General features: G+C 39.3%; 1 protein-coding gene across 1 annotated transcript; it reads left to right on the top strand.

Annotated features, from left to right (window-relative positions):
- Positions 1–410: 410 nt before the first annotated feature.
- On the top strand, positions 411–10,537 carry LOC311229897 (NLR family CARD domain-containing protein 3-like; the record flags this gene model as incomplete). The annotated part of the gene is made up of 7 exons (XM_084315966.1): positions 411–1,948; positions 5,501–5,674; positions 6,409–6,582; positions 7,768–7,941; positions 8,686–8,862; positions 9,555–9,707; positions 10,522–10,537. 7 exons carry the CDS (start codon positions 411–413, stop codon positions 10,535–10,537), a joined length of 2,406 nt encoding a protein of 801 aa, XP_084172092.1.
- Positions 10,538–12,145: the final 1,608 nt, after the last annotated feature.

Raw genomic sequence — 12,145 nt, 5'->3', positions numbered from 1 at the left:
AATTTTAATACAACAAAAACTATTGTTTTAATGGTGGAAACATTAGTATTAGGAACACATTTTTTATCATTGTTTAGAACACATACAGTAGTTATATAGATGCATGTTCCAGTTGTTAAGGACAGAGCACTTGTCTGAATCTGATATCATGGCTAACAAACTAAATATTGCATACATTTTTAGGTATCAAACAGTACAAGGCCAATGTGGCGGTCACGTGTAAGAGTATACAGGACGAGCAGAATACGAAGATACTTCTAAATGACAGCTACACAGAGGTCTTTCTCAACCATGGAGGAACTGGGGATGTCATCACTGACCATGAGGTCAGACAGATTGAAGCAGCATGCAGGAAACCAGAAACATCAATCAAATGTGATGAGCTATATGACAAAGAAATCAAAACGGTCATGACAACGGGAGTGGCAGGCATTGGAAAAACATACCTTGTAAACAAGTTCTTCCTGGACTGGGCTGAAGAAAAGACAAACCAAGACATCCATCTTGTATTTCGACTCCAATTTCGAGAGTTGAATGACTTGAAGGCGAAGATTTGCTTGGTGGACCTTATCGATGAACGTACTGAAGGTATTAAAAAAGAGGTCCTCACTGAAGTTTTCACAGAATTACAGAATTCAAACAACCTAAATGTTAAAACAAACAAGTACAGAGTTCTGTTCATCTGTGATGGTCTGGATGAATGTCGTCTTCATTTAGACTTTGACAAGAAGACATTTACTAATGTCACAGAGCCGACCTCAGTAGACAACCTGCTGACAAACCTCATCAAGGGGAAACTGCTTCCCTCTGCTCTCATCTGGATAACCTCCCGACCTGCAGCAGCCCATAAGATCCCTCCTGAGTATGTTGACATGGTAACAGGGGCACGAGGATTCACTGATCCACAGAAGGAGGAGTTCTTCAAGAAGAGATTCAGTGATAATGTGGAGCTGGCCAGCAGTATCATCTCACACATCAAGGCATCAAAGAGCCTCCACATCATGTGCCACATCCCAGTCTTCTGTTCGGTCTCTGCTACAGTTCTGGAGAGAATCCTGACAGACAAAAGTGACCAAGACAGAGAGCTGCCCAAGACCCTGACTGAGATGTACATCAGGTTGCTGGTGTTTCAGTCCATACGAGGGAATAAGTACGATAGAGACCAAGTACCAAGTACCACGTTCCAAGACTGGAATACAGAGCCCAGTAAGATCATTCTGTCTCTGGCGAAACTAGCTTTTGAACAGCTGGAGGAAGGCAACCTGATCTTCTATGAAAAGGACCTGAAAAAGAGTGGCATTGATGTCAAAGCAGCCTCAGTGTGCAGCAGAGTGTTCACACAGATCTTTAAAAAAGAAGATGAGGGAGTAAAGGTGTTCAGCTTCATCCATCTGAGCATTCAGGAGTTTCTGGCTGCTCTTCATGTCTTTCTTGCATTCAACAACGAAAATGTGAATCTGCTAGGAGGACCATCCAGGGTGGTTTTTAAACAACCCTTCTATAACGGTGCTGTGAAAAAGGCCTTACAGAGTGAGAATGGACATCTGGACCTTTTTCTCCGCTTCCTCCTGGGTCTCTCACTGAAGACCAATCAGATGCTCATACCAGACCTGCTGACAAAGACAAGAAGCAGCTCAAAGACTAATCAGAAGACAGTTGAGTACATCAAGAAGAAGATCAGCGAGAATCCATCTTCAGAGAGAAGCATCAATCTGTTCCACTGTCTGAATGAGCTCAATGATCATTCTCTAGTGGAGGAGATCCAACGGTACCTGAACCAAGGAAGGTTATCCACTGACAAACTTTCCCCGGCTCAGTGGTCAGCTCTGACATTTGTGTTGCTGACATCAGAAGAGAATCTGGACGTGTTTGACCTGAAGAAATATTCTGCATCACATGAGGCTCTTTTGGGACTGCTGCCAGTGGTCAACGCCTGCAGTAAAGCTATGTAAGTCTTCCGTCTAGATAATACCTAGATAATTAAGTGTTCCGTGTAGATACTATCTAGATAATTAAGTGTTCTGTGTAGATACTATCTAGATAATTAAGTGTTCTGTATAGATAATACTCCCTTGATTAAATTAATTATTTGTCAGGGATAGTAGCAACAATCACCATCATCATCATTAGTAATTAATTTAGTATATCACTGTTAAAAGTAGAATGTGTAATGTAGTCAAACAGTGACCTCTTGAGCCCTTCTCGGTATTGCACTTTGTTTAAATATTTTGTGTTGGTCTGATGTGTGGTTTAGTAACCTACTGTGCATTTATCCAGGCCTCTTTTTTGGCAGAGCTTGAGGTGTGGTCAGCAATAGCAACCCAATCCATCCCTATACCCATTCAAACCCAACCCACACATCAGACCAAAACAAAACATGTAAAAGTGCAATCCCAATCGGGGCTCTCTAGAGGGCTTAGATGTCACTGTTTGATGGCATTACAGAGTCTACCGTTAATATGATGGATGGAATAAGGGTCTAGAAGGGTACTCGGAGAGATGTCCGTCCAGGCTACAACATGTATTAGCCTACACTTCATTCCTGTCATGAATGGATCAAGACCCTCCTCTGCCTGCACATTTCCTTCAACTGTGGAATCGCTGTCCCACAGCAGTGCTCACTGCTCACTCAAGCCTTTAGGCACTGAGACGTCTGTGTTAATGAACCATAATAGCGCACCTGATAATTACTTCTACAGCTGTGACTGGTCACGGTTACCTTTATTTATATAGCACATATAAAACCAACCGAAGTTGAACCAAAGTGCTTCACAGTACAAAGAAACTGACAAAGTCAATACAATACAATAAATACACTAGATAGTCACAACAGGACCAGGGCTTAACAATCCTCAAAAAGCCAATGAAAGCCTGAAGCGAACATGAAGCGATGAAGTGATGTGGTCACGCTTCTTTGTGCCAGAGGCACACAGCAGCGCTTACAATTTTTAAAGCAATTAAAGATATCTCCTGTTTTGGATTTTCTCCGTCCCTGGAGACTGCCAGTGGGTGTGGAGAATAGTGTAGTGAGAAAGTGGTGTGGTTTCTGGCCAGACCAGCCATCTTGTTTCATGAAATATCATACATTGTAAATACACCCATAAACAAAACACTGCTAAGCAAACACAATGTTGTTTTAACAAGAGATTGTTCTGACTATTCTGAAACTAAGGTTTATCAACTACGATACAAGGTTCATTCTGGCACTTCCATGTTGTAAAGTGTTGCTAGAGAGCTGATTACAGGAGTCTAGGTGATGCTGAAAATAACTGCATGTGTCACTGAACAGTTTAACAAACCATGTATTGTACACACAACCCATAGCCATACAGTAGTGTAGTGGCTTCTTGTAGGTCAACCAGGTAGTGTCTTTAACATGCACATTCCAAAAAATCCAAAACGAGATCCAAGGTATTATGAATTAAATTATAGATTTATTTTAAGCATCTAAATAAAACACCAAAAGAAAGATTCCAATACTCATAAATAATAGTATTCTAACACTGATGTGGTTTAAAGAAAAATGTATGACCTGGCACCTTCACCAAACATTTTTACCATGCCTAGGCCTTCTCTTCCTGCTCATTAAACCACCTGAGATTCCAAGAGTCCCCGCCCCTCACTCTCAACATGCACTACCGGCCTTTGGACACTAGGGGGGGTAGATGACTACAGAGGGGCAGAAACAAAATGTAAACAAATGATAGATACACTAAGAACACAATAGAATGGCTCCAACAAGTAGTGTCCATCACTAAACATGAAGCGGTTGTGGCATAGGCATATTTTAGCCAATGCAACAATGAGACCGTTGGGCGGTTGATCAGACATTCTTTCTAGTAATGTGTTGGTTCACATTGATGCCTGTTGTATTTGTGTGTACAGTGACTCAATGTTCATGGTGGCCAGAAACATTCACATCAAGTTGATCAAACTTGCAGAGGAAATCAGAGGAGTCAGGTAATCATGTAGGATGGTAGTTAATGTAGGAATGGTTGGATAAAGTGATCAACTCATTTGGATAGTGGTTCTACCAGGGAGTCATTGATGTAGGACGGTAGTTTAAGTTGTAATGGTTGGTTATAATGATCAACATATTGGGACAGTAACAGAGTCATTGCTGGACACAGTGGGGCGACCAGGACACAGTGTTTTGTTCCTGTGCATTTTTGGGAGTAAATACAAAACTGGGCTCCTTTGCTGATTTATGTAAAAGATAACTGTGGTCGCAGAACCTTTGATGTGGCCAGATTTGAGAGCTTCATCAATAACCGGTTTGATGATGTTGCGAGTGAATGTCCTGGGGCTGTTGCTGGATTTCCTGTCTGTACTGGTATCAGACAGCTGTCACATGGCTTCAGTGTAGTGAAGGACACCTACAGCTCCACCTTTTTATTGGCTGGTTGGATGACAATGGAATTGTCTTATTGTTGCAAATCCAACTCAAATGAAAATTAAATAAAGTCGGCCATAGGACTGTCACGCTGTGAGAGTCTCCAGGGTTGGTTTTAGTCTTGGGGCCATCTTAGTTAACGTTAGCAACTAACGTTAGCTTAAGATCCAGTAGGTTTACAGTGGCTTTGGCAAACAGGGATGGTGAGGATTTTAAGCATGTTAGACACATTGGACCCGTTAGCATTCATTATCCATTTTCAACAACCTCCTGCTCATATCCGAAATGGTCCCACACTACTGATTTAAGTCATATTTTTCGCGGATATAAATACTTCCTTCTACCATTTTGGTTTTCACAGCATGTCTCCTAATGCCTGTGTGGCTGTTGGTGGGAGTGGCATACACACAGATTTTCACTGCACATACTGTACAAACAGTGTAACTTGTTGTCACAGGGAAACGTCAAACATAGGGCTGAATAGCTAGATATCATAGCTTTAAGGTCTGCGCTGGTCTGTGTGCAATATGAAATGACAATTGCATGTTTTGATTGAGAAAAATATATTGGAATTTGGATTTCTTTTCAACCTGGGCGGGCCTCCTGAGTATAGGGCCTAAGTATGCTCACTGGCTGGTACAGTGAAACAATGCCGGTCTCATTCTCCAAGGACTTACGACAAAAAGGGCTTTCTCTTAGGGCCATTTGAGACCTTTTCGGGCCGATTTTGGGATTCACCAACCGTCCCAATAAAACATATATAATTAATATTATATTATAATATATTGTCTATATTCATGTCTTGCCCGAAAAGGTCTCAAATGGCCCTAAGAGAAAGCCCTTTTTGTCGTAAGTCCGTTGGAGAATGAGACCCGCCTGCACGGGTGTAATTCATTCCTAATTCACACAACCTCATATTGTGGTTGTTAATGAAAGTTCATTCATATTCATCTACTTTCCCCTCTTTTATTTTCCAGGAAAATGTTTCTATTAAGTATTATTGCTACCACTTTATTTTAATTTTCTTTATTTAAAATGTTTCCCTGTTTAAATAAATACAAATACAATTAAATGTTTCTGGTTACCTTCCCATCCATCTTCATTCAGGCTGGAGGGCTGTTTCCTCTCAGAGAGCTGCTGTGAAGCTCTGGCCTCAGTTCTCAGCTCCAAGTCCTCTAGTCTGAGAGAGCTGGACCTGAGTTACAACGACCTCCAGGATTCAGGAGTGAAGCTGCTCTCTGCTGGACTGAAGAGTCCACACTGTACACTGGAGACTCTCAGGTCAGTCTTATATTGAGACACATTTTACTCAAAACAAATCAAACTAAATATTGTATAATGGTTCATTTGTAAAAACAAAACAAAATATACAATATATATTGGTGTTGTTATGATGCTGGAATGTGTAAATATTCCTGGGAAAATATTGATATTCGATACCATGAGGCCTTTTTTAATTTATTAGCTTCATATACATCACTTTCTTTGATGTTCAAATACAGCTGGTAGGGTTATAGGCTGTGAGTGTGTTGTTTTCATTGTGTGCTGAACGTCTCAGCTTCTCTAATACTTTCAGAGAAATATCACTGTTTAAACATATTTCTTTTCATATGTTAGATTAGGTCTTAAAAAAATAATTATCAATATTGAAAAATCTATATATTCTACAACACTATATAAGAACAAATTATTACATAAAGGCATTTGTAAACCTAAAACCTGGGCGGGCCTCCTGAGTATAGGGCCTAAGTATGCTCACTGGCTGGTACACAATGCTTCCTCACACTGTGTGCACGGGTGTAATTAATTCCTAATTCACACAACCTCATTTTGTGGTTGTTAATGAAAGTTCATTCATGTTCATCTACTTTCCCCTCTTTTATTTTCCAGGAAAATGTTTCTATTAAGTATTATTGCTACCACTTTATTTTAATTTTCTTAATTTAAAATGTTTCCCTGTTTAAATAAATACAAATTAAATGTTTCTGGTTACCTTCCCATCCATCTTCATTCAGGCTGGAGGGCTGTTTCCTCTCAGAGAGCTGCTGTGAAGCTCTGGCCTCAGTTCTCAGCTCCAAGTCCTCCAGTCTGAGAGAGTTGGACCTGCGTGACAACGCCCTCCATGATTCAGGAGTGGAGCTGCTTTCTGCTGGACTGAAGAGTCCACACTGTACACTGGAGACTCTCGGGTCAGTCTTATATGAAGCCACATTTTACTCAAAACAAATCAAACAGAATATTGTATACTGGTTCATTTTCTAAAAACAAAAAAATATATACAATATGTATTGGTGTTGTTACGATGCTGGAATGTCTAAATAATCCTGGGAAAATATTGATATTCGATACCATGAGGCCCTTTTTAATTTATTAGCTTCATTTATTACATGGCGTTTTCACATTCGCCGAAATGCTTGCTTGTGATTGGTCAATAGCGCGCGTCAGAGGTCCGATATTACCCGATAACGGACCTCTGCCGAGCAATAATGACCGCTGTGCGCAGCTGTTCGCAAAATCAAGCCCACTGACATCAGTGCAATCAGACACTGCCGGCTGCCGGGGAAGCTGCTGGGGGGCGGAGCGACGAGCACTCAGCGGAGCCAGAACCAGTGTTGCGAGTCGATGTAAAATGAATTAGGTATATTGTTAGTAAGTTAGCCATGTAATAAGCGGGATAATGTATAGCTATACTCGATCATTGTCGCAAAATAATTGACCTTCACTGACGTTTAAAACACCTCGCCGAGGCGGCTCGGTATTTTAAAATCTGTGTCGGTCAATTATTTTGCGACAATGACCTCGTAGCTATACATTATCCCTTACATACATCACTTTCTTTGATGTTCAAATACAGCTGGTAGGGTTATAGGCTGGGAGTGTGTTGTTTTCATTGTGTGCTGAACGTCTCAGCTTCTCTAATACTTTCAGAGAAATATCACTGTCTAAACATATTTCTTTTCATATGTTAGATTAGGTCTTAAAAAAATTATTATCAATATTGAAAAATCTATATATTTTACAACACTATATAAGAACAAATTATTACATAAAGGCATTTGTAACCCTAAAACCTGGACGGGCCTCCTGAGTATAGGGCCTAAGTATATGCTCACTGGCTGGTACACAATGCTTCCTCACACTGTGTGCACGGGTGTAATTAATTCCTAATTCACACAACCTCATATTGTGGTTGTTAATGAAAGTTCATTCATGTTCATCTACTTTCCCCTCTTTTATTTTCCAGGAAAATGTTTCTATTAAGTATTATTGCTACCACTTTATTTTAATTTTCTTAATTTAAAATGGTTCCCTGTTTAAATAAATACAAATTCAATTAAATGTTTCTGGTTACCTTCCCATCCATCTTCATTCAGGCTGGTGTACTGTAACCTCTCAGAGAGCTCCTGTGAAGATCTGGCCTCAGTTCTCAGCTCCAAGTCCTCCAGTCTGAGAGAGTTGGACCTGAGTGGCAACAACCTCCGTGATTCAGGAGTGGAGCTGCTCTCTGCTGGACTGAAGAGTCCACACTGTACACTGGAGACTCTCGGGTCAGTCTTATATGAAGCCACATTTGACTCAAAACAAATCAAACTAAATATTGTATAATGGTTCATTTTCTAAAAACAAAACAAAATATACAATATATATTGGTGTTGTTACGATGCTGGAATCTGTAAATATTCCTGGGAAAATATTGATATTCGATACCATGAGGCCCTTTTTAATTTATTAGCTTCATATACATCACTTTCTTTGATGTTCAAATACAGCTGGTAGGGTTATAGGCTGTGAGTGTGTTGTTTTCATTGTGTGCTGAACGTCTCAGCTTCTCTAATACTTTCAGAGAAATATCACTATTCTTTTTAAACATATTTCTTTTCATATGTTAGATTAGGTTTTAAAAAAATTATTATCAATATATATTGAAAAATCTATATATTTTACAACACTATATAAGAACAAATTATTACATAAAGGCATTTGTAAACCTAAAACCTGGGCGGGCCTCCTGAGTATAGGGCCTAAGTATGCTCACTGGCTGGTACACAATGCTTCCTCACACTGTGTGCACGGGTGTAATTAATTCCTAATTCACACAACCTCATATTGTGGTTGTTAATGAAAGTTCATTCATGTTCATCTACTTTCCCCTCTTTTATTTTCCAGGAAAATGTTTCTATTAAGTATTATTGCTACCACTTTATTTTAATTTTCTTAATTTAAAATGTTTCCCTGTTTAAATAAATACAAATTAAATGTTTCTGGTTACCTTCCCATCCATCTTCATTCAGGCTGCGTGACTGTAACCTCTCAGAGAGCTGCTGTGAAGATCTGGCCTCAGTTCTCAGCTCCAAGTCCTCTAGTCTGAGAGAGTTGGACCTGAGTAAGAACAACAACCTCCATGATTCAGGAGTGGAGCTGCTCTCTGCTGGACTGAAGAGTCCACACTGTACACTGGAGACTCTCGGGTCAGTATTATATGAAGCCACATTTTACTCAAAACAAATCAAACAGAATATTGTATACTGGTTCATTTTCTAAAAACAAAAAAATATATACAATATGTATTGGTGTTGTTACGATGCTGGAATGTCTAAATATTACTGGGAAAATATTGATATTCGATACCATTAGGCCCTTTTTAATTTATTAGCTTCATATACATCACTTTCTTTGATGTTCAAATACAGCTGGTAGGGTTATAGGCTGTGAGTGTGTTGTTTTCATTGTGTGCTGAACGTCTCAGCTTCTCTAATACTTTCAGAGAAATATCACTGTCTAAACATATTTCTTTTCATATGTTAGATTAGGTCTTAAAAAAATAATTATCAATATTGAAAAATCTATATATTTTACAACACTATATAAGAACAAATTATTACATAAAGGCATTTGTAAACCTAAAACCTGGGCGGGCCTCCTGAGTATAGGGCCTAAGTATGCTCACTGGCTGGTACACAATGCTTCCTCACACTGTGTGCACGGGTGTAATTAATTCCTAATTCACACAACCTCATATTGTGGTTGTTAATGAAAGTTCATATCTACTTTCCCCTCTTTGCTACCACTTTATTTTAATTTTCTTAATTTAAAATGTTTCCCTGTTTAAATAAATACAAATTAAATGTTTCTGGTTACCTTCCCATCCATCTTCATTCAGGCTGAACAACTGTGACCTCTCAGAGAGCTGCTGTGAAGATCTGGCCTCAGTTCTCAGCTCCAAGTCCTCTAGTCTGAGAGAGCTAGACCTGAGTCTCAATATCTCAGGAGACTCAAGAGAGAAGCTGTTGTCTCTTGGACTGGACAAACTCAGGTATGTATTGTTTATCTCTGGACCAATACATTGAACAGTGGTTTTAAATATAAAAAACGACCAGTGGAAGGTGATTACAAAGTAATTTCCACAGAGCGGAGATTGTTCTGGTCAACAATAATAGATTTAGTGTACATTGGAATATTTTATCTATTACCTCATTTTCTAAATGGAATTCTATTTGTAATTATGCAAATAATAGTTTAATCAGACAGGTTCTGCCTACAGTGCTGAATGCTGACATAGGGTGTGTGTTGAGATGACCTTGCAGCCTGTGGTCATGAGATGATTCAGGTTTTTTTTTCAGAAGAGATTGTTTCTTCTTCACATAAGGTCTCTTTCACACCTATAGTTCGGTAGATTCAGGGGTGAAGTTGCAACATTGTTGCATTTTTTCTTTTCACTTTGCCAAGCGCACCAAACGTTCTAAACAAAGCCATGTGATCATGCAGGTCAGCTCTTTATTGGACATCATTTTTAATCCCATACCTGCCAACATTATGCTGTGAAAAAGGGGCTTCAATCCTACAGGAATATTTTTCATTTCGGTAGTTTAGTCCTCATTCCTTCTCATCAGAGGCTGACTGTGCACAGAGGCACCGAGGAGATTTTTACTCTGGGTTGCCAGGTTGTGCAGGAATAATGAAACATTGTGTATAAAGGGGACGATTTCTCCATCCAATCTGGCAACACATATCCCCCATACAAAGCCACTATACAACTTAATTAAAAACATTTTTGGTAAACAGGAGATTATATAACCTGATGCACCAGATGGTTTGTTACACAGCATCTTATGATCTCCTGAATCCAGCTGCATCACACGATAAGAGAATATATGAGTACAAAATAATCATGTGATCTCCCATTGAACAGACATGGCTGGTTTAATAATAAAATAATATGTCAATCACAATCTGCTGGACAGCGTAGCATGAGGTGTGTGTGTCTCAATCAGATGTGTGTGTGTGTGTGTGTTAGATAATATATGTGTAAGAGTTGCCGTGGTTACCACACTACCACAGAGTCACACTGATCACCGCTTCACCTGTTTTTCACCTGTTTATTTTAGGCCTGTTGTTTATGTTTCAATTTCGGATTGTAAAAGTAACATGTGTGTGTGTGTGTCTGTCTCCATCAGAATTTAGCTCAGGCTGGACCCAAACACAGCACACAGAAACCTCTCTGAGGACCACAGGAGAGAAGGACCAGTCATATCCTGATCAGTGTACTGCACTACCACAGGACCTAGCATGTCCTACCATGCTCTGTAAATAACTCATGTACAGATACCCATATGCCCTACTTTGTTTACTTGTTTTATTGCACAATGTCGTTCTATTGGATTCTTATTATATATTACTATTGTATTATGCACATCGTTGCGGGCAAGACCCCCCGCATTTCATTGTAAACTTGTATGCCGTGACAAATAAAACACTTGACTTGACTTGACTTGATTGTTTAAGCATTTTTGGTTGAAATAAAATGCTCACATGATGTCACTTCCTTGCTATTCCAAAGCACTGACAAATTACCACACATATGAGCCAATTGGTTAAACAGTCACCAGGTGCACAAACACATGATTGCTTATTGGAGGCACACCAGTCAGGTTTACGCACTATAAAAATGCAGCAGGTGAGTTCACCTGACTGTAACCAAAATGGAAGGAGGGTGAGAGGGGGGATCTACGGAGGAGGAGGAGAAGGAGGAAGAGGCGGAGGCCGTGCCAGAGGTAGACACGGTTGTGGAGGAAGAGGAAAACCAGAAGCAGTTTTTTATTTATTTATATACTGTATATATATATTTCTTTACTGTAATTGTAACCTGTATTTATTTGATATGTGCCTGATATTTGCTGAGCTTACAGTGTTATGCACACTACTGTAGTAGCGTGAAAACTGGGACATGTTTTGTTGTGATTCTCCATGTTGACATGTTGACTGATTTGTGTTATTATTCTAATTCGTGACCTGTCCCGTCCTGTTTAAATGTTGAGCGATTTGCAGTGTCAAATTTCCCACGGGATAATAAAAGTATTTCTATTCTATTTCTATTCTATTCTATTTGGGTATATGGAGAGAAATAAATAATAATTTCATCAGTCTGCAGCATTGGTCTTGTGTAGTGTATGGTGAATGTATTGTATATTTGCACATTCTCCGTGTACCTCACTTATAGTACTCTAATCACTGAGAAGTAGAATTGCTAAAAGTGTATTGGGTTATTTAAGCACAGCAGTGTGTAACTGGTTCAAACTGAATTAAGTCATATGAAATAAATACGTGTGTGTTCATATGATAACAAAATATAATTTTTATAAATGAGTTGTGGTGACTGAACCAAATTAAACTCAGGAGACACGTGTGTAAGCCAAACAGGCTTGTTTATTCACAATAAAGGTATTTACATAAATCAAATTGGCTGGAAATGTA

Source organism: Notolepis coatsorum (genome assembly GCF_963971535.1).
Source record: "Notolepis coatsorum genome assembly, chromosome: 6".
In the NCBI taxonomy this organism is placed as follows: domain Eukaryota; kingdom Metazoa; phylum Chordata; class Actinopteri; order Aulopiformes; family Paralepididae; genus Notolepis; species Notolepis coatsorum.
This window is presented reverse-complemented; position numbering and strand designations above follow the sequence as displayed.